General features: G+C 42.9%; 2 protein-coding genes across 3 annotated transcripts in view; both read right to left on the bottom strand.

The window, feature by feature from the left end:
* Positions 1-509: 509 nt before the first annotated feature.
* emilin2b (elastin microfibril interfacer 2b) lies at positions 510-18,454 on the bottom strand. 2 transcript variants are annotated; one of them, XM_046356154.1, is made up of 9 exons: positions 17,917-18,447; positions 17,351-17,476; positions 15,984-16,171; positions 13,628-15,760; positions 4,262-4,480; positions 3,239-3,289; positions 3,107-3,160; positions 1,659-1,775; positions 510-1,444 (listed from the first exon to the last, which is right to left on the bottom strand). In XM_046356154.1, the coding sequence occupies exons 1-9, from the start codon at positions 18,060-18,062 to the stop codon at positions 1,107-1,109; spliced, it is 3,372 nt and encodes a 1,123-aa protein (XP_046212110.1). In that variant the 5' UTR covers positions 18,063-18,447; the 3' UTR covers positions 510-1,106. The 2 variants fall into 2 exon arrangements, with proteins under 2 accessions (XP_046212110.1, XP_046212111.1); XM_046356155.1 differs by lacking the exons at positions 3,107-3,160; positions 3,239-3,289; positions 4,262-4,480 and having other exon boundaries at positions 17,917-18,454.
* Positions 18,455-20,660: 2,206 nt separating this feature from the next.
* Positions 20,661-23,255, bottom strand: part of smchd1 (structural maintenance of chromosomes flexible hinge domain containing 1) — a 40,440-nt gene continuing 37,845 nt past the window's right edge. The window contains exons 44-47 of the mRNA XM_046356163.1: positions 22,886-22,956; positions 22,236-22,410; positions 21,449-21,607; positions 20,661-21,241 (exon numbers count right to left, since the gene is read on the bottom strand). Of these exons, the coding sequence (XP_046212119.1) occupies positions 21,120-21,241; positions 21,449-21,607; positions 22,236-22,410; positions 22,886-22,956 (527 nt within the window). The 3' untranslated portion in view covers positions 20,661-21,119. The remainder of the gene's footprint in view (positions 21,242-21,448; positions 21,608-22,235; positions 22,411-22,885; positions 22,957-23,255) is intronic.

Below are 23,255 nucleotides of genomic sequence, written 5' to 3' on the forward strand. Positions count from 1 at the left end.
GTTTCCTATGCTTATTTCAGAAACTTGTTTTTGGGAAAGGAGGGTGTAACTTTTGGAACATCATGAACATCTTTTCACATGCCAACAATCTGTCTAAATGGAACTTACTGTTAAAAACAGTGTGATTTTTTTTGCTGAGACCTTAATATATTTTTTTATAATGGAGTGTTGCGCAACACGTTGTTTTAGCACAAAACTATTTTCTCAAATACCTGCGATACCAATACAAATAAGTATAGTATATTACAGTGATACTTCCCCAGAGACAGATGAACTCGTGGATACCATTTTTATGTTTCTGTGTCCAGTATGAAGGAAGTTAAGATTTAGTGATGCGGACCAATGCTAACTAGCGTTAGCACAATCAATGGAAATCTATGGGTACATGCTAGCATGCTAATTGCCAAAGTATCCCTTTAACCATTCTATCATACATTTTATAGTGATACTATTAATTAACAATAGGCCTATATAATAAAACAATAGTTAATAAACACTCATGGCCACTGTTTAGACAAAGCTTTTATTACTGGTACCAGGGGCAGAATTGAAGTTCTCTGATTCAAAACAGTTCATTTTCAGGCATTGTTCCTAAAGAACATTGTGACTCACTGGGAGGTGATGAAATACAAAGATCTTTCAAAACAACTGTGCTCGTTTTGAAGTTCTGCATCCCTTGTCAGGTAGGAAAAGGACCAGTCTATTTGTTTAACAGTAGTTCCGCTTACAATGCTATGTACAATTGATAGTCCTCAATACAAAGTCATTTGCAAATACCTAAAATTACACAGGTTTAAAAATGTAAACAAATTGAACACACATCAACACAAGCATACATTCAAAAATGTCATTTAAAAAAACGTTGCATTTAGAATATAATCACTAAATATGAATACTCCATGAATGGCAGTAGCCAGCCCCGTTCCCTCCATAACGATCTTATGATAAAATATTTGATACACATTTCTTTTTGTATGAAAGCTCTGTCATAAGATTGCTTTAAAGTACCATCATGAGTTACTACAATACCTGTAAGGCATACCCACATCTAAATTAGAACTAGTGTTTTAAGGTTGGAGCTTTATAAGGCTTCTCATTGGTGGGGGTTATCTTTTTGAGGAGGTGGGGTAGAGAAGCACGACGCTAAACGTCGAGAGGACCTCTGTGTTCTCTGAGATAGCAAGTTTGCCTGCGGTCATGACTAAACCTGCCCTGTCCCCACGCTTCAGAGTGAGAACCAGGCTCAGGGAGGCTGAGCCTCCGCAGTCACAGCTAGTGGAGCTAGCCCCACCTCCGCCACCATTAGCAGGAAGGTAACCAGCCGTGTCCAGCCTCTGGATGCTGTGGTTGGACACAGAGAGCACTGCCTCCACCCTGGCACCTCTCTGGGCTGTCAGCACAGCAGTCAGGAGGTAATGGCCCTCCATGGGAACATTGAAAATGCCTGGAAGAGTAGGAAGAAATACGGGAGGATAAATATTATTAAAGAGGGAATATCAGTCAACGACAAGGGGGCACTCATGTTAGCTGCATGAGGGACACATACAAAAGTTGACATAAATCTTGCACTTACAGTCTTGATTATTTGGGTAGGTTGTGGTTTACATTTAGGTTAGTGTGGCATCTGTGTGTGATTGGGACAGTGTTGTAGTAGTTACCTGTGTGAGGGTCGTAGTGTCCTCCGTCATTCACCAACACCTTGTTGAAGCGGATGATGCCCACCTCACCAGGGAAGGGCAGGAGGTTGAGACCAGCTGAGAAGGACACCCGCTCACCTGACACAGAGATACAGGGTTAAAGTTCAACCCTAAGTGTCTTCAGAAAGTATTCATACCCCTTGACTTTCCAACGTGTTACAGCCTGAATTTACAATTTATTACATTGAGAATGTTTGTCACTGCCCTATACAAACAATACCCCATGTCAAAGTGGAATTATGTTTTTCATTTTTTTTGCTAATTACATAAAATGCAAAGCTAAAATGTATTGAGTCAATAACATGATTTTTGAATGACTACCTCATCTCTGTACCCCACGCATACAATTATCTGTAAGGTCCCTCAGTCCAACACTGAATTTCAAACACAGATTCAACCACAAAGACCAGGGAGGTTTTCCAATGCCTCGCAATGAATGGCACCGATTTGGTAGATGGGTATAAAAAAAAAATTAAAAGCAGCCATTCAATATCCCTTTGAGCATGGTGAAGTTATTAGTTACACTGTGTATCTATACACCCAGTCACTACAAAGATACAGGCGGCTTTCCAAACTCAGTTGCAGGATAGTAAGGAAACCGCTCAGGGAATTCACCATGAGGCCAATGATGACTTTAAAACAGAGTTTAACAGCTGTGATGATGGAAGAAAACTGAGGATGGATCAATAACATTGACAGAGTAAAAAGAAGGGTGGTTGTCTGCTTTCCACCAGACAATAGGAGATGAATTCACCTTTCAGTAGGACAATAACCTAAAACACAAGGCCAAATCTACACTAGATTTGCTTATCAAGAAGACAGTGAATGTTCCTGAGTGGCCGAGTTATAGTTTTGACTTAAATCTGCTTGAAAAGCTATGGCAAGACCTGAAAATGGTTGTCTAGCAATAAGAGGTTGAAGAAATTTGAAAAGAACGAGAAAATGTTGCACAATCCAGGAGTGGAAAGCTCCTAGAGACTTACCCAGTAAGATTCACAGCTGTAATCGCTGCCAAAGGTGATTGATTATAACATGTATTGACTCAGGGGTGTGAATACTGATTTTATCAAGATATATTTTATTTATTTTTTGTGAATTTTGTAAAAATGTTCCTTTCACTTTGACATTATGGAGTATTTTGTTTAGATCGTTGCCAAAAACATGTCAATTAAATCCCTTTGAATCCCATTTTGTAACAACAAAATGTGGAAAAAGTCAAGGGGTGTGAATACTTTCTTAAGGAACTGTAAGTCACATTGACACAGCTTGTCCCCAAATTTGGGACACATTCTCACTGTCATTTAAAAATACAAATAAAAAAGTGTTTATTAGGACAGATACAGTAACTCTTGTCCATAACTGACAGGAATACTACTGCTTTAATCTTAAGAGACTGCTAAATATCTTACCTGTTACAGTTAAATACGGTTTGTGCAATGACGGTCTCAGGGGAATGTGGGCAACTGTTGAAAGAGGTTCATTTTCAGAAGACTCACAATTTTATATTCATATTAAATCAAATGAGTCAAAATATCACTTACCAGAAATAACTGGCATATTAGGCTTTAAAGACCCTTTAGAGGGTGGGGAAGCTGTAAAATAATCAAGATACATTTCATGAGGTTTTGAAAGAAGGTAATTCATCTTGCAAACATACACTACCTTTCAGAAGTTTGGGGTCACTTAGAAATGTCCTTGTTTTTGAAAGAAAATCTTTCTTTTTTTTGTCCATTAAAATCAGAAATACAGTATAGACATTGTTGTAAATTACTATTGTAGCTGGAAACGGCAGATTGTTTTAATGAAATATCTACATAGGCGTAGAGGCCCATTATCAGCAACCATCACTCCTGTGTTCCAATGGCACGTTGTGTTAGCTAATCCAAGTTTATCATTTTAAAAAGCTAATTGATCATTTGAAAACCTTTTTGCAATTATATTAGCACAGCTGAAAACTGTTGTTCTGATTTAAAGAAGCAAAAAAATGGCCTTCTTTAGACTAGTTGAGTATCTGGAGCATCAGCATTTGTGGGTTTGATTACAGGCTCAAAATGGCCAGAAACAAAGAACTTTCTTCTGAAAATCGTCAGTCTATTCTTGTTCTGAGAAATGAAGGTTATTCCAAATGAGAAACTGCCAAGAAACTGAAGATCTGGGACAATGCGGTGTACTACTCCCTTTGCAGTACAGCGCAAACTGGCCCTAACCAGAATAGAAAGAGTGGGAGGAGTGGGAGGCCCCGGTGCACAACTGAGCAAGTGGACAAGTACATTAGAGTGTCTAGTTTGAGAAACAGATGCCTCACAAGTCCTCAACTGGCAGCTTCATTAAATAGTACCTGCAAAACACCCGTCTAAATGTTTGAATCTACACTGTATTTGTGATCAATTTGATGTTGTTTTAACGGACAAACAAATGTGCTTTTCTTTAAAAAACATGGAGATTTCTAAGTGACTCCAAACTTTTGAACGGTAGTGTACCTACTTGCGTGTGTGTAGGTGTGCACATGCATTTGTATTCTGTACGTGTTTTTAGCCCCTCTCCCAGCTACCCCTATATCTCACCTGGGGCTCCAGCGAAGCCCTTGATAGGGGTCATGCTGCCATCAGCCCCCTTGGGCGGTTTGGAAGAGATCATGATTCCGGGGGCTCCTGCCTCCCCAGTCTCTATCATATGTGGTGGTAGGGCCCCGTCTGGTATTGGCCCAATGGGCAGGACAGGGCTCTGAGGGACAGGCTTGGTCTCAGTGGGATTACCAGACTCCTCCACACCTCCATGAACGCCTGAAAAGAGGGGGTAATGACAAGCCAGGGGATAAAGAAAGGATGAAGGATCGAGCGAGGGATAAAACCCCGGACCAGTTGTGGAGAGGTGAACATGTGTTAACAAACCAGCTGGTGCCGTGACGACTCCTGACACTGACAGACAGTAGGACTCTACCAGTCTCACTTCCCCTTGTGGCAGCGTTAAGTTAGGGCCCAAAAACTACAATGAAGAAAAATTGTCTGGTCAAAAGAGAGACATCAGAGAATTCCTTTCAGACATTAAGGTCAAGCTTGCATTACTCTTAAACATGCTTTGTGCTTCTCGAGTGAAAGCTTTCACTTCACTTCCCAGTAAAGTTAACCTCCCTGTTAAAGCTGGTTTGTGGGAACTCACATTGAGTATGCAGGGGGCCCTAAGCAGGATTTGGTTAGGGGGCGGGGACCCCACCCACCTTGCGGGCAAAACATTTTAGTGGCCACCCTCTCTTTGCGGCAGTAGGGCAATTTTTTTTGTTGTTGTTGCAGAAATTCCTTCTTGACCATGTGAACTTTCATGTGCCTTAATTACAAACTTGTATTGGATCTGTAAATATGAATATAAAATGTTAAGTTATGAGCCTAGTTTAGCCAAGGAGAAACCACTGAGCGACAGTGCTTTCTGAATGTTTTCAACCCCCTTCACTTTTTCCACATTTTGATTAATTACAAAGTGGGATTAAAATGGATTCCATTGTCATTTTTTGGCAACGATCTACACAAAATATGACTTTCAAGTCTTGCCATAGATTGTCAAGCCAAAACTGTAACTAGGCCACTCGGGAACATTCAATGTCGTCTTGGTAAGCAACTCCATCCAAAGCCTAATTAATAACTTCACCATGCTCAAAGGGATATTCAGTGTCTGCTTTTTTTTTTTATCCATCTACCAATCGGTGCCCTTCTTTGCGAGGCATTGGAAAACCTCCCTGGCTTGAAAGTCACTACTCGACTGAGAGACCTTAAAGATAATTGTACAGTATGTGTGGGGTAAGGGGTGGGACAGTCATTCAAAAATGATGTTTACCACTATTATTCCATGCAATTTATGTGATTTGTTCAGCAAATGTTTTACTCCTGAATTTATTTAGGCTTGCCATAACAAAAGGGGTTATTGACTCAAGACATTTCAGCTTTTCATTTTTAATTAATTTGTATTATTACGGGATGTTGTATGTAGATTTAGTGAAACAAAATCGCAATTTAAACTATTTTAAATTCAGGCTGTAACACAAAATGTGGAAAAAGTCAAGGGGATTGAATACTTTCAACTCATTGAAAGACAGGATTATGGATGGGGTTGACCATGCATTTACATGTTCATTCTTAAAGTGATGGGTGGCGCTAAGGGTGTGAACTATGCTGAATGGGTGTAAACCAAAAATATTTAAATTTCACTTAAATTTGACATAAGCCCCCACAGAGCAATCTGGTCACATATCTGAGTGAGAGTTTCCAACTAAATCATAGGTGCACCCTGGAGGTCAGGCCCCCTGGGCACATGCCTGGTCAGTAATTCATCATGATTACAAGTTTTAGATAGCTGGCTAGACTAAATTACCTAGCAAAAATAAACAATAAAACTGTTTTTTGGTTGTAATGGCCTGTGAGTTTTTTCTTATTGGCCCATTTCCTGTGTACTTTTTAGCTATAGTACATGACCTATTACACATTTTGGGAGAATTTCACTCTCTACCCTGAGTATTTTTAAGGTTTATTAGATGGGAATGATGGGGAGATAAATAGGTGGGAGACGCAGTATACAGTGATTAAACCCTGGTCTCCAGTGGGGAGGCATTATGTTCTGTATGGGAGTGTTACCCACTCAACACGGCTCTGCTCTCTCTTTCACCTTATTACTGTACTTTCTCTTGTCATTTTACACGAAAGAACAGTTATTATATAGAATGGTTCTCAATACGCCTGAGAGATTCTAATTGTCATCAAACAGTGAGTAATTCCCTGTCATCAGTGACCTAAACACCACACCTCAGACACAACCACTGTGACAGGAGTCAAATGTTTGTGCATTCCTGACAGCCAGAGCTGAGATGACTAAAACAAACTACATATGAGTTTATCAGCTAATCATTAACCCTCTCAACATTGTTCTGGGGTGAAGTTTCCCCTTAGGTACAGATCTAGGATCATTTTCCCTTCCCACAATCCTAACCTGAACAGTTAGTGGGGAATATGCACAACGGACCCAAGATCAGTGTGTCTAGGCAGGGGCAACGTCGCCCTACTCCTCATTATTCTCCTGAGCAGTCAATGAGATAACAGGCAACAGGTCCAAACTCTGTCTTCAGAGGGATTAAGCTGTACATGAAAGGCATACCTGCATACCAGGCAGCCTATCCCCCACCTCAGGCAACAGAGGCCAGTCGCTATAAAAGCCAGAACTACATGGTCTGGCTATTAAAACATTTATCTAGGATCAGCTTACCCTCCCCCAATCCCAAAGTTAACCATTAGTGGGGGGGTAAATGCTAAACTGACCCCAAATCAGTGTCTAGAGGCAACATCACCCTACTCCCTAATAAACACTACACAGAGAGGGGACTAGAAGCAATCTGTAAAATACCACAGGAAGGAAGACTTCAGGCGGAACTTGTACATGTGTGTGTAATTTAGTGTGTGTGTGTGTTTAGTTTAGTTTGATAATGTGTAGCAGTCGGTTGGGCCTTGATGATTCTGACTGAAAGCCAATCTCAGCCTAAATCGCAGGGTAATGATTAAAGGATGGAGCTCTAACGTGTGCATGCACTATGATTAAAGACGTGGATGTAAACAATTGCAGCTGGGGGCCCCTGGCTTTAACTGTGGACCTGGAGGGAGTGTTACAGTGTATCCAAGAAATCCTACAGTCATATATATGCCATTTAGCAGACGCTTTTATCCAAAGCGATTTACAGTCATGCATCCCGGGAATCGAACCCACCAACCCTGGTGTTACAAGTGCCATGCTCTACCAACTGAGCTAGAAAGGACCACAGACTTACAGCCAGCCCTTCCCTCCACCAGTCGGAGGATATATAAGAATCCCTGTGATATCCTATGTTCCGTACAACATCCTTTTAATCTACTTTCAGGGGGAAAATAGACAATTGAATATCTTCATATGAAGAAGAAAAAAAAATATGCATTTTTTTGTTTTTTACTTTAGTCGGGGTCTCAATTTACGCCTGAGATGGAATAGAGTTGGAATAGCAGAATACACAAGGTGCAATTTCTCATATGTCATGTCAGTCACTGATAGTCTGTCAATTCTATGCCAGCTAACATTTTCTAGAATGCCAAGTTAGTTTAGTGGCCAGCTATCATGGTCAAATTACCGGCCATGGGGCCCCCATTGATTTTGTCAGTCTCACTCAGACACCGTATTAAAAACGGCAATCATTATCCCTACAACACATGGCAAAATGTGTAGAATTGCACGAAATTAACTCTAAAACTAGATGTGGTTATGGATGTGGGTACGCAGACCCGCAAGAAACTGTGGCCCCTCGATGAGTTCAGATTTTTTGGGGCCCCCACCCCCATCAAAATAAAAAAAACAGCTAGATGGTGGTTTTAGCAAGATAATAATTTTGACATGCTTTATTGCAGTGGGAGCTCAGATTGACTGTGCTGTGCATCATCAGGTCCTAGCTTGTCTCTGGACTATCTACCTTTGGCCAAACCACATAGGAACCTGGTCAAAAGTAGTGCACTATAATGGGAATTAGTGCGCCATTTGGAACACTCTTGCTGTCCTGCCAGGGTTATCACGCTTGGCCTGTGTGTCTGTAACCCTACAATCTTGGTTATCTGTCAGAGGGTCATTGACCTGAACAATATGGCCACTGAGGCAGTGGAAGAGGCAGAAAAGCATGTTAGCTTCTCTCTGTACTGCGCATAACTGAACTCTTAAGTGTTGTGTTGTCTGGACTTTCAGAAATGAAGAATTAACAAGGGTGAGTATAATGCATGTGTGTTCTCACAGGCAAACATGGGCATGCACACACGTACAACCATGTACACACACAATGCTAATCTCTGGGGAGTGATTGATAGGCTCAGGGGACACCACATTAGCCGCTTGGTTGTGACTAATGGTTTGGGAAATTGCCCTAATTAAACTACACTTTTGATTAACCGAACGAAACATATTTTTCCCGAGCACAGGTGGATCGTCTGGCCCTGTAAAATACTTATAATAGGGGTGATTTCATGCCAGCATAGCCTGAAAATATTTGTCGTATCTCAGATTGTTTTGGCAATTTTCACATCGAAACTTAATTGGGAGGAAGCATGTTTGACATGCTTTTTAAATTTACATCACAAATGATTTGAGAATACCATGATGAAAGTGGCCATTTTAGACCCTTTTAGAACTATACATGCCTCCTGTAAGACCCTATTATCCGTACATGATACAGACAACATCTTGGTGTTATTATACTTCTAATAGTGTGCTCTAACAATTCATCATGATTTTTTTCTTCAATGGCTTGTGATACAACTGTAAAAAGCATGTCAAACATCCTTCCTCCCAGGGAAGTTTCTATGTGAGAAATGCTAGAATAATCTGAGATACCAAAATAATGTTCCAGCTACACTGGCGTGGAATCTCCCGGTAGAGCACCACACCAGTGAGCACAAACATAAATACACCAGACAAATCTGTTAGCAGTTTTAGACTTTAGATTTTAGAATTTAGATTTTCAGACCGGTCTTCAAGCCAAGCTAAATTTGGTGCTTGTCAAGCCGGGAGTGTCCGTCATTGAGCAGCCAAACACCATTTTAGGAAAATCTGATGTTTCCTTTCAGCAATCAATATATCTATTATCTAAACCATTGAGGAAAGTTGAGGGTCCCAATTCATGTTCCGCCCATTCAGCTCTTACTCAGTCTCTGAGTTTAGGAGGAAGGGTGTGTATGACGTCATGGCAGTACAGAGGATAGTCTTGTCTGTGTCCCAAATGGCACCTTATTCCTTATGTAGTGCCCTACTTTTGACCAGTGTCCATAGGGCTCCCCATAAGGCTCTGGTCAAAAGTAGTGCACTATATACGGGATAAGGTTCCATTTGGGATGCAGACTGTGTTTATTTAAAGAGAGACTGGGCCAGGCCAGTGTGTTAAACATATTCAACAAAACCAGAGAAAGAGTAGGCAGGGAGATATGGAGAAAGAGAGAGGGAAAATAAGGGCACTGAGGGGAAAGAGTAAGGTTGAAGGAGGGTGTGATGTCATGTCAACCCAGTAGCGCCTGGTCTGAACCCGGTCCACTCTGCTCTCGAATAACAAACCTTCTTATTGGTTCCTATAAGTGGACAATTGATAAGCCAGTGACAGAGGTCCCTATAAATGGACAGCACTTTCCACTTCCTGATAAGTAGCGATAGTCCGCTGTGCACGCTAAAGACCAGTCCAGGACAAAAGAGGAGCAGTGAGCCAAGTATGAGCCAATGATATCCCAATGTGATCCATGGTAAAGCAGCATCCAGTCAGGAACATATGACAAGCGAAATGCCCTCTAAAGGCAAACATTGAAACATTCCAGCTGACAGAATGTTTTTAAATATAAGTTATTACTATAATAACAACAAGTGAATGGCGGGGTACTGACACTTAATTTCGCAGAGTCTCCGAGTGCATGCTTCGCACACAGGTTGAAACAGTGACTCCGATCCAAATTCTCTCCTTGTGGCTTCACAGCCAGGATCAGGCCCCTTCCCCATTGGGCCCCCAGACCAGAACATGCAGAGCTGCTCTGTAAACCAGTGAGTCATACAGAGCTGGATTCAGAAGAAGAGACGCAACCCTCATAAATGTTATGGAGTGTGCTTCCAGCTCCCTTATTCCCAGCTGTGGACCTCATCGGAGTCCGGTTGAGTTCCCCTGGGCCCATGTTTACAAAGAGCCCATGTTTACACTAGTTATCTACAGTGACTAAGGATATGGGGGTTCTGAACTCTCAGATGACCATGAAACAGCAAGGCTAGTCTTAACAAAAATATAGTTATTTAGTTATTACAGAGTATAGGTCTTCACAGGTTCCAAAAAGTTGAACCCGGACAGACCCGAGGGCAATCAGACCAGATTGGACCAGTGACAAATAAATGACATTTATCAGCCAGGTTGCTCTTCTGGTTAATGAATAGGTCTTTATATGTTGTCTAAACCTTCTATAAGTCAATAAATGCACCTTATTAGCGTACAATAAACATGCAGAGCTGTGGTCACATAGACTCGATGACAATCAAACAGGAACCAAACTGGACCAGAGGGACAAAATAGAATGTTGGGCCCGGGTCGGGTATATCGGTTCCAACTGGACCTGTCAAGACCTCTACTACAGAGATAAGGGGCCCGCCTACACACGTTAATAATCCCTTAAAGCCCAAGCATTGCTCGACACAAACCTATTTAAAATAACCATGTGTGTTCAATCAGTGCTGCCTCTGAGTCAAAACCCTGGGAGATTGAAATCCAGCTTCCCGTTGCCCTTAGTTCTCACAAAGAAACTAGCTAGGTTTACATTCAATTTGCGACAGATTTTCATGAAAATATTCTAAAACGAGCACAAAACAATATGTACATTTTCCCACCAAGGGTGTTTCCATCAAACTGGCTAGTTGCGGATAAAAAGCTGTGCGTCATGACGTAACGCACATAGAAAGCACTTTGTCATCTAACTTTTTATTTTAAAATAATAATAATAAAGTTCTATGTGTTTCCATCCTGTTTTTTTATCTCTGTCGGTGGTTTTGGCACAAAGTCTGTGATAAACAACGAGGGGTTGGCGGGGGGAGGGGCACATAGATTTTGTAGTAATGTTCCAATCACTCAAATATCACATTAATACACGTTAGACATGGAACAATGTATATAATTGCAAGAAAATTAGCTTTAGATCTGCAAAATGTTCTCTGCACCCCATGACACAATGTGTAAAATTGCAGGAAATACACGGTAAACCTTCAAAATGTTTCTCTCTGCCACCAAGAGGGGTGTGAACAGTTTGTGTCATGAACAGTGCTTGTACCAATAGAAATAGATGTGGAGGCAGGCACGCAGGGGATGTAGTTTACCAACAAGTTTACCAACAAATTTGCTATTTCCATCAGGCTTGTCGTGACATTTTTATCAGACTTACATAATGAATGGAAACCTGGTTAGAGACATACACTAACAGGTCCTACATTAAATACACATTACTAGGCACAATTTAAATCAACAACCTTAAGCACCCCAAATGGGCTCTAGCTGCAGCTCTGAGATATATCTTACTAGCACCATTTGATTGTAATTTTCGATTTGTGCTACTGGAACACCTTGATGATATATACTGTGATATATACTGTGGTGTAACCAGTACGAAACTAACTTAGCAGGAGAGCACTGACGTGGGGGAAGTGTAGGTTTAAGAACAAATGAGAGGAATAACCTGGATAAATGGAATAATCATGCACATTTTAAGCAAGTAAAGTGGTCAATCTTATTTAATCTTTAGCCTAATAAACTGTGTATGATTTTCTAAGTTGTAGTGGTAGGAAAACAAAGCATCGTGACTGCAAGTTTACTTCGACATGATGGTTATTGTGACTCCTGTTTGCCACATCTTCAATTTAAGCCTAGAATACGGTGTGTGCCCTCAGACATGGAGAGAGGCAAAGGTCATTCTACTACCCCAGAGTATCAGAGCACACTATTAATTGTTAAAACAGCCAACGATTCAGCCTGTTACAAATTTTGGGAAAACATTTGTTCAAATACAAAGTTATTTTACAGAAAACAAGTTAACAACAGCCATTCAACATGCTTATAAAGAAGGGCACTCCACATGCCTGGCACTGACACTGACAAGACTGTGGGAGCTGTTTTGTTAGACCTCAGTGCCGCTTTTGATTTCATTGATCATAACCTATTGCTGAAAAAACGTAGGTGTTTGCATTCTCTGCCTTATTATAGATTGAGAGTTACCTATTTAATAGAACACAGAGGGTGTTCGTTAATGGAAGCCTCTCTCATGCAAATTCAGTTGAGTGTGGTGTACCGCAGGGCAGCCAACTAGGGCCATTATTGTTTTCTGCTTTTACAAGTGACCTTCCACTGACTTTGAATAAAGCCTGTGTGTCAGTGTATGCTGACTACTCAACAGTATACACGTCGGCTGCAACAGTAAAATAACTGACTCCCTTAACATAGAGCTCCAGTCAGATTTAGAATGGGTAACTAACTAATCAATAGGCTGGTGCGAAATATCAAAAAAACAAAAAACATAATTTTTGGGACAAATCACTCACTCAACTCTAAACCTCATTTAGATCTATTATTGAATGTGGTTATTGAGCAAGTTGAAGAGACTAAACTTCTGGAGTGTAACCCTAGATAGCAAGCAGTCATGGTCAAAACAAATATACTCAATGGTTGCCAAAATGGGAAGAGGTCTGTCCATGATAGGGCGTTGCTCTACCTTCTTGCCATCTCAGTCGACTAGACCGGTTCTATGGGCCCTAGTTTTGTCACACCTGGACTACTGCCCAGCCTTGTGGTCATCTGCGGCAAAGATGGACATAGTCAAATTGCAGTTTGTCCAGAATAAAACAGCACATATCGCACTTAGATGTACATGGAGGGAAAGTGTCATTAACATCCATGTCAGATTTCCTGGCTCAAAGTTGAGGAGAGATTGACTGCATCACTATTGGTCTTTGTGCAAGGTATTGATGTGTTAAAGGTACTGTCTGTTCATGCAGTTGGCACACAGTTTGGACATGGCATGCAACCAGAGGACATGCAACCAGAGGTATCTTCCCAGTTCCCAGGTCCAAAACAGAGGCTGGGGAATGCACAGCATAAAATAGAGTCATGACTACATGGAACTCTGCCATCCCAGGTAACTCACGCTAGCAATAAAACCAGTTTTTTAAAAGCTGATTAAAGAACACCTTACTGCACAATGGGGACTGTGAAGAGACACATCCATTTGATGTATATTGTTTTGTAATTTGCACTGTATTATACCTAGATAATGTGTGTATGTACATAATGTATGTAATGTTCTGTGCTTAGTAAAATGTCATGTTTCAGCGGCTAATGGGGATCTTAATAAATACCAAATCTCTGTGTCAAGTCTTACCAGTGTTCTCAGGACTGGTGGTTAGATGATGGAGGTCCTGGGTGATGACTGAGAAGTGATCCTGGAGGTTCTGATATGTTCCCTTCAGTCCTTCGATGTCCTTGGTGTGGGCAAGCAGGGTGTCGTTGATCTCGCTGACACAGTTCCACAGGCCGGTCACGTGCTTGTTCAGCCCCTCTTTGATCCTGTGCAGGCTGCTGGAGATGGGCTCCAGCCTGCTGCACATGTTATCCAAGCTGGCAACCCGGCCATCTACATTTGTAACGTCCAGAGCTACACCCTCGGTCCTGTTCCTGCAGTGGTCTGCCTCGGACCTCACCTTCTGTCCCAGTTCCTCCAGCCGGGCCCTTAGCTCCTCTCTCTGGGCCAGGTGGAGCTCCAGCAGGTTCCTGGTATCATGGGCCGGTCCCACGCTGCTCTGGCAACAGGTATTCAGTTGCTGGAGCTCCAGGGACTGCCGGCTGAGAGATACACCCAGGGCCGATAGAGAGCCCTCTTGTCCTCCAATACGCTCGCTGAGAGCTCCCAGCTCTCCCTGCACATCTTTAAGATGAGCACTGAGAGAGACACCCAAGTCTGACAGAGAGCCTTCCTGCACTCCAATACGCCCACTGAGAGCTTCAAGTGCTTCTTCTACACCTGCAAGACTGGCACTGTGGTTCAGAAGCTGCCCTTGGAGCTCCAGGGACTGCTGGCTAAGAGAGAGCCCCAGGGCTGACAGGAAGCCCTCCTGTCCTCCCATACGTCCTTTCAGAGCCCATAGCTCTTCCTGCGTATCTGTAAGACTGGCGGTATGGTTCAGGAGCTGCCCTTGGACAAACTCCTCCATGTCTCCAAGACTAGCTGAGTGGCCTTTCATGCTAGACTGCATGGTGTCTAGGCTGGTTTTGTAGACCTGTAGGATATTTTGAATGCTCTCTATGGCCAGTTGGTCAGACTTGCACTCTGTGGAGCACAGCTGGTCAAGGGCATTGAATCTGTCCTCCAGAGCCTGAACGCTGGTCTTGTGAGAGGTCACCTCACCCGGCAGTGCCTCCAGTCCAGCCTGAGGCCTAGATAGGGGGCTGCTTATCTCCACCAGTAGACTGGTGACCCGGTCCTCCATGGAGCTCATCCTGTCCTCAATGGCCTTCTTCAGGTTCGTAGCCCCCTCTGCCCACTCTCTCCTCAGCTTCTCCTCTAGGAAGAGGCTGTGCACTTTCACGCTCCTCTCTGACATGTTTAGATGGGCCTCCAGCTCTTCCACATGGGGCAGGAGTTGGTCAGGCTCGGGCTTCTTCTCTAGGCTGGACTGGAGTCTCGGCTGGTCCCCGGAGACCCGGAACAGCTCCTTCTGCAGCTCCTGCAGACCTGGTGGGGTTCCGTCTCCCCTAAGCAGAACAGGCAGCTCATTCTTGAGGTCCTGGATCTCCTTGCGGAGGTCCATCTCCTTGGACTCGAGGAGCTCGGTCAGGCTGAGGTAGCTGTTCTCCTGTAACTCAGACTGCTCCTGCACTGACAGAATCTTATAGTCACACGAGTTCTTCAAGTCCGACATCTTAATCTCCATGCCCTCCATCATCTCGTCCCTTAGGGCGTGAAACTTTGCATCCACGTAGGCGCGCAGGGCCGCGTCATTGGCCGGGGGAGCGGGAGGGGGTGTGGCCAGAGGGGCCTGTGTGGCCTCCATTAGCAGACGTAGCTGTCCGTCATGGTGGTTGACCCTGGAATGGAGGTCATCCAGGGTGTTGCTCTTGGTGTTGAGGGTGTCTGTGAGGTTGTTGATCTTGTTTGTGAACTCATCCATGTCCACCATTTTGTACTCCTTTTCCAGGGAGATGTCCTGCAGAAGCATGCTCTGCTGCTCGCCACGCACGCTTTCCGGCTGCCGCAAGTTGTTGAGCAGCGTGACCAGCATCTTGCTGGCGTCCTCCTGCAGATCCACCCTCAGGTTGGCAGACAGGCTGGTCATGGCTGCCTGCATGTCCAGGACCTGCTGTGACAGACGCTGCACCTCCTCCATCTGCTGTGTCGTTTGACTCCCTCCCTGGCTCGCCACCTGGCCACTCACCCCCCCCTGGCCTGTCTGATCTCCTGGCTGCCCCTCTGCCCCCCAGGGGTGGCCACCCTGACCCCACGCCTGCTGCCCCGGACCTACAGAGGGAAAATCCAATGGTTAGGATAAGTCCTCTTTTCTACTAGGGAACCCATATTTATTATTGTGGGTTAAATCTATGCTTTACATTACTACAGTAGTAGAGTAGTGAAAAACATTCCTAAACTAATCATATGACCAGACTAGCATACTAGTTATGTATGGGTTGTGGGTCAGGTATGTGTCTCTAAAAGGTGAGGTAGGTTTAAGCAGCTCTCTTACCCTGTGTCTCTGCGATGTGTCCAGGGGCAGGAGGCGGGTTGGACCGAGGCCCCAGGACTGTCTGACGGGACGGGACACCTTTCAGGTCTTTGCAGTCATGACCCTGGTACCCTGGACAGCACCTCCACTCCAGCTCTGTCACCAGCTTATAGCCAACCTTATACATGGGGCGGAATTGGGTTCGATACCTGGAAAAAGAAAAAGGTAATATGGCAAAGAAAGAGATGACCTAAATGTGCATTCACATTTTCTATAATGGGGAGATTGTTTTTACTTTAAATTTGTCTATCAGTCCTCACAAATGATGAATGATAATGATATTCATATTTAAAAACAGATTTAATCAATAAATCTAACCATATGACCATTGGGAACACACGCTCAAAAGGAAAAACCCACAAGACAATCTAGCAATTATGTTCACAACATAAAACCCCCTCAATGTTATTCTCCACTGAGCTTCTGCTTTCAAAGTTTCAATGGACATTTCCTAAATGTGAGTAATGCTTTGCCAAGTTACAACTTACGCTTGAGCAGTGACCCCTCTCGGGAGAGCAGTACAGGCCTTGGAATCCCAGCAATAAATATATGTTTATGACAACAGCCTCCAGATGGGCTAGCTAGCCAGTCACACTCCTAATGCATCATGCACTCCTTTTAACGTTGCTTAATATTTTCCACCATTTACACCCTGTCAAATGTGGAGCCACGCTTCGTCACTGGCCCCAGGACATGTTTCCCAACACCATGCTCAATAATAACACATGAAAGCAGCCAACCCAGGGAGAAATGTGTCAGATGCCTCTGACTGATGTTGCACAGGGGGGGGGGGGATCAGTCAATCAAACTCACTGGTTCGTCATAAACATCTAAATCACTTGCAGATGATCTGTCATAAATACGGAATAATCTGAGGATCTGAAAGGGTGAATGCAGATTACAGAAGATAATGGGACAGGTGTGCCCAGAGGATAACTACACCTACTCAGTGCTTGTGACCCTCTGCTGCTGTAGTGCAGTGATACACTAGCCGATGGAGATCATGAATACAGTAGCCGACATTAACAGCTGACCAGTTATTTTCTTTGCTGATATTATAAAGCACTTTACACAAGTTTATTCGGAATGCCAATAAACAATGCAGTCATGTGATGGTGTTTTAAATACTAGGCAGAGGATGGGACAATGGTCATGGATCCTAAACATTATTGGTTGATATGTGGAAGTATTCTTAACATTCAAAGTAATCAATAGTTTTCAAAGTCAACTTTCTTTAATGATGTTGAGTCACTGCTGTAACACCGCTCTCGAGACCAATAAAAATAGCAGCACCCCACCCTCTCGAGCGAGCCTCTTGGGCCACTTACATCACTTGTTGCGCGCAGTTGAGTTGATGCATCTGGCAAGGCGCAGACTCCGGCTGCACAAAGCTCTCGGTGCCACCCACGACCGCATAGCTCACGTTCTTGTGCACGACGTATGCACACCAGTTTCTGAAAAATTGAATTATTGAGTCACACAAAATGACGAAAACAAGTCAGCCTATGAAAGAGAAATGGTGAAGTCCTTGAAGTAAAATAATCTAATCATTATATAGGCCTACCATAAATGTGTTGATTTCATTATTCTATTAAATTGTAGTGACATTTTTATTGAACTTTTTTTGTTGTTGCCATTGGCCTATTTTAAAAACAAATAACGTGTAAGCCCATAAGTATGTGCTTTTTTTGTTCTAATTTTAATGAAAAATAAATCTATATATATTTCAGCATAGGCCTACAGTAACAATAAAAAGCCATAAAACATGTAAATACTCTAGACAATTTAGACTATTGGAGTCTCCAATAATATAACCATACATTATCAGTCAAAACTATAGACAAATGTCTCTGATTATACATACAGTACAAACAACTATGAAAACTTCACTCACTTATTCCTCTGTCGTTGTTCTGAGCCAGAGTATGCGCTTCCCTGGAACATGTTATACCGTGACGGCGTTCCATTGATCAATGGAAAGGTGAGCAATAAGGGAAATAAGGCACTTTTTAAGACGAATCCGGTGGGAAGGCACTTCATTTTAATACAACGGAAAAAAGTAGACAAATATTAAACATGTAAGCATTGAGGTTAGACGTTTTGGTCCCTCTCCTAGCAGCAACTCGAAAGGCTGATAATGCAAACTTTCTTCCAGGGTAGAGCAGCCTGTGACGTGACGTTCCGGGTACAGCGAACCCCCTTCACCAGCGCTCCTCACTCCCAGAGAATAAAATGCGCTCACAGTAGAACAGTGATTAAATCCCGTTTCGTAGTTTCCTCACTCATCTGCTTCAGTTTGTATCGGAGATCATGTTCCCTGCTTTCTTGAAAAATACTGAATGTGGTTGACTGCATGCATGCAACTCTAGTGACAAGTCCCCAAAGGAACGCTTTCATATCCAGCCCACTGGATAATGAAATACAGTGCTTTACACCAGGTTTCCCCAAACTCGGTTCTGGACCCCCCGCTTTGCAAACATGTGAGTGTCAGACTAGCATCACTTTATTGTAAGTGATTCATCTTGTAGCATTTACATTTACATTTAAGTCATGTAGCAAACATGTTTTATTGATATGCGGGTGTCATATGACCATCACCTTCAGATCGGCGGGGACACTGACTAAAGTAGTACTCATACAAAACTTCGAATAAAACCTAGACACTTTTTAGAATATATGCCAAATGATTGAGTGTGCATTGAAATGAGATCATAGTGTTATAGATACATTTGATTGAGTGTCATTTTAGACGTACATTTAACCGAATAAAAAACGAGTTGGCGCACACCCAGAAAACATATTTTATGTGTAGGTGCCAACAGCGAAAAATCTATAAACTAAAGAAATAGTCGCACACTTCATATAAAGTCTAATAAATGTATATATTCTTTCTCCAGCTTATCAGCGTACACCCAATATGTTCCCACTGTTGATACTTATGCATTATAGTTACCAAAAGATTGCATGTAACAAAACCAAATTAAATAAGTAACAATTAAATGTGAAATAATTTGTTTAATTCTATGTTGATGCTAATATTAAATTGTTTCCATATAAGAGCCTAATAAATGTATTTCACTGTCAACTGCGTTTTTTTCCAGCAAACTTAACATGTAAATATTTGTATGAACATAACAAGATTCAACAACTGAGACAAACTGAACAAGTCCCACAGACATGTTACTAACAGAAATGGAATAATGTGTCCCTGAAAAAAAAGAGGAAAAAAATCAAAAGTAACAGTCAGTATCTGGTGTGGCCACCAGCTGCATGAAGTACTGCAGTGCATCTCCACCTCCTGGACTGCACCAGATTTGCCAGTTCATGCTGTGAGATGTTACCCCACTCTTCCACCAAGGCACCTGCAAGTTCCCAGACATTTCTGGGGGGGGGGGTTGCCCTAGCCCTCACCCTTCCAATCCAACAGGTTCCATACGTGCTCAATGGAATTGAGATCCTGGCTCGTCGCTGGCCATGGCAGAACACTGACAATCCTGTCTTGCAGGAAATCACACACGAGCAGTATGGCTGGTGGCATTGTCATGCTGAAGGGTCATGTCAGGATGAGCCTGCAGGAAGGGTACCACATGAGGGAGGTCGTCTTCCCTGTAAAGCACAGCGTTGAGATTGCCTGCAATGACAACAAGCTCAGTCCGATGATGCTGTGACACACCGTCCCAGACTATGACGGACCCTCCACATCGATCCCGCTCCAGAGTACAGGCCTCGGTGTAACGCTCATTCCTTCAACGATAAAACCATCATCAAATCAGACCATCATCCCTGGCGAGACTTACCCACGACCTGTCAGTGAAGAGCACTTTTTGCTAGTCCTGTCTGGTCCAGCGACGGTGGGTTTGTGCCCATAGGCAACGTTGTTGCCAGTGAGGTCTGGTGAAGACCTGCCTACAAACAGGCCTCTACAAGCCCTCATTCCAGACTATTGAGGACAATCTGAGCACTGATGGAGGGATTGTGCGTTCCTGGTGTAACTCTGGCATTTGTGGCCACCCTGTACCTGTCCCGCAGGTGTGATGTTCGGATGTACTGATCCTGTGCACAGTCTTAGGCGTCTCGCAGTACGGACATTACAATTTATTGCCCTGGCCACATCTGCAGTCCTCATGTGTCCTTGCAGCATGCCTAAGGCACGTTCACACAGATGAGCAAGGACCCTGGGCATCTTTATTTGTGTTTTTCAGAGTCAGTAGAAAGGCCTCTATAGTGTCCTAAGTTTTCATAACTGTGACCTTAATTGCCTACCATCTGTAAGCGGTTAATGTCGTAACGACCGTTTCACAGGTGCATGTTCAGCAATTGTTTATGGTTCATTGAACAAGCATGGGAAATAGTGTTTAAAGCTTTTACAATGAAGATCTGAAATTCTTTGGATTTTTACTAATTATCTTTGAAAGACAGGGTCCTGAAAAAGGGACTTTTTAAAATGCCATGAATTATTGCTTAACAGTTTCACACAATTCTAATTAACTTAATCACGACACACCCCTCACTATTAACATTGGTTGCACTAATTACACCGTCCACATAACCTGGTTCATGCATTCATGACATTACCCTGAAGAAGTCAGTGATGCTGAAACATTGGTGATTTACCCAATAAATTACTGTGAGTTCATATTTGGTGTGCGACTCTTTGTTTTTATAGTTTGAGGTCACTATAGCATCAGTCAGCCAAATACGAATTAATTCAAAACATATATCTTGTAGAATTTTCACAAACACACCTAATTTCTAAGTGAAAACACATTTATAAACGATTTATAAAATCTTTTTTTAATAAAAAAATAAAATAATCTTTGTACATTGTCCAAAACCTACCTTCCCCCCTCGAAACACAGTTAATTGTAAACTGGACAAAAAGAAATAAAGTTAATCTAAATACCGGTCGCTTCATATTGCTGCCATCTACGTTTAAATGTGTAAAAAAAACACCAACCTGCTGAACAAATGAATGAAAATGCGTGAAGAGACTAACTCTTCAGACTCAGACATGATGTAGATGGCATGGTACAACACTCTGCTGTACATGTCAAATGGAATTGAACAGACATTTATGTTGCTCAAAAAAAAGGGAAATCAATAGTCTTGTTTTAATAACTTCCGTCTCGTCCTCTTGGTTACCATACCGGACGATTCTCCGGCCTTGTCAAGACTCCGTTTCACCCCAATGGCGGAAGGCGTCCGAACTGGAGTACTGGCTGTACAAAAACACAACCGACAACATACCTTTCACATTGCTATTTAAAAAAAAAAGTAAATCCCTCCCAGATTAAAACAAAGCGACAGGAAAATAATGTAGGGGTCACCTAACAATGCTCTTTAGGGACTTGGGTGTGAGAAATGTGCTTTAATATAAAATAAAAAAAAATCAGTGTCAAAATGTACCCCTCATCATATACACGTACCAAGCTTTGTCTCGATGTCTTTGAGCTGCTTCTCCTGCTCATCCATCTCCTCTTCTTTCTGCACCATCTCAGGTGACTTCAGGTATTGCATGTGGCCGTCAAAGTCCTCCTGCACCTGTCTGCTCTTTTCCATGGCCAACCGGTACTGCTGGAGCAGGTCTGCAAACAGGGGCAAAGGCATTTTTTTTTACCCCCTTTTCATGGTATCCAATTGGTACTTACAGTCTTGTCCGTATGGGAGTTGCAGCCATGAGACTTGGGAGAGGCGAAGGCCGAGCGCCGTGAGTGAGAGCACAACATGCCCACTTAACCCGGAAGCCAGCCACACCAATGTGTCGGAGGAAATACTGTACACATGGCGACCGTGTCAGCGTGCACTGCGCCCGGCCTGCCAAAGAAGTCGCTAGTGCGCGATGGGACAAGGACATCCCTGCCGGTCAAACCTTCTAACCCAGATGACGCTGGGCCAATTGTGCGCTGACCCAAGGGTCTCCCGGTTGCGGCCCGCTGCGACAGAGCCTGGACTTGAACCTAGAATCTCTAGTGGCACAGCTAGCACTGCAATTCAGTGCCTAAGATCACTGTGCCACTCGGGAGGCCTTTGTACATTTACACTCTAAATAAATAAAAAAACATCTATATCTATATATATATATATATATATATATATCTATATATATATGTAGATGTTTTTTAATTTATTTAGAGTGTATATATATGAATGATACTATGCTACGAAATGCACGAAGTAAAAATCCAGTTACAGAAGTAAAATCCAGTCACTGACCAATCTGGCCCATAAAGGTGTGGTAGTCCTTGGGGAGGGGTGCGCCGAACACCTGGCCACGCAGTCTCTCTATTGGAGGGGCTTTGTTCTGCAAGCCCCCAAACTTGCCATTGCTGCGGATCCTATCACCCTGCCGAGTCAGGAGGGTGGGGCATGGCACCTTGCTCTGGACCACCTGGCCAAAACAAAAAAACAACAAGACCCAATTCTCAAAACTGACTGGACATTAGGACATTTTTCTGGACCACCCATACAAAGACACTAGACCTGCTTCACAAATAGAGCACTATTCCCTATTTAGTACACTACTTTCCACCAGGGTCCGGGCCAAAAGTAGTGTACTAAATAGGGAATATGGTTAAAACTGAGGGACCAACCTACCTAAATTTGTCCAACAAACTCATATTTTTTATATTTAGTTGCAAAACGTTTTGCAAGTTTGCCGTAGTCTCCGCCTAAATGAATAATCCCTTGAATTTGTGCAATACAAACTAGTTTGTTGAAAACGGTTACTGTCCAGAAACATTTAGCTATAGTGTGCACTAATGAATACACCCCAGATCTCCCAGGCAAAGGCTTTAAACTAGAACACTAATTGGGCAGGGTGTTACAGATGACTTGGTTAAGGCAGCATGCCTGGCCTGACTCACCCCCTTCCTGTAGTGGTTAGCAGAGTCCAGGTCATCCGTCAAAATGGTGTCTCCAAGGAGGTTGCCGAACACTGCAGGGAAACAAGAGATGATTATTTAAAGGCTAGTTACATAAGTATTCACCAAACTACTACCAGAGTATTACCTGAAACGGATCACTAAAGCTCCTACTTTTACTGAAACATGTTCCATTATTTGGCTAAAGACAGGGGGGTGTATGATATCATACAACTGCTTCTATTGAGGGTAAATAAACTCAGGTTCTTAAAAGGTTTTTATCTGGAGGCGGGAAAAAACGCACACCTGTTTAGGTGAGGTGCTGGCTAGCGGAATAGAACACTTAATAAAAGTTCTGTTGAAGTTCTGTTGG

The sequence above is a fragment of the Oncorhynchus gorbuscha genome, linkage group LG07 (assembly GCF_021184085.1).
Source record: "Oncorhynchus gorbuscha isolate QuinsamMale2020 ecotype Even-year linkage group LG07, OgorEven_v1.0, whole genome shotgun sequence".
In the NCBI taxonomy this organism is placed as follows: Eukaryota; Metazoa; Chordata; class Actinopteri; order Salmoniformes; family Salmonidae; genus Oncorhynchus; species Oncorhynchus gorbuscha.

Excerpts from the sequence above, each read along its gene's own strand:
- emilin2b (XM_046356154.1), bottom strand. The coding sequence starts at position 18,062 with ATGAAGTGCCTTCCCACCGGATTCGTCTTAAAAAGTGCCTTATTTCCC. Across the intron at positions 17,477-17,916 it reads GAACAACGACAGAGGAATAA|AAACTGGTGTGCATACGTCG; the intron begins GTGAGTGAAGTT and ends TCAATTTTTCAG. Across the intron at positions 1,776-3,106 it reads ACCGTATTTAACTGTAACAG|GTGAGCGGGTGTCCTTCTCA; the intron begins GTAAGATATTTA and ends TCTCTGTGTCAG.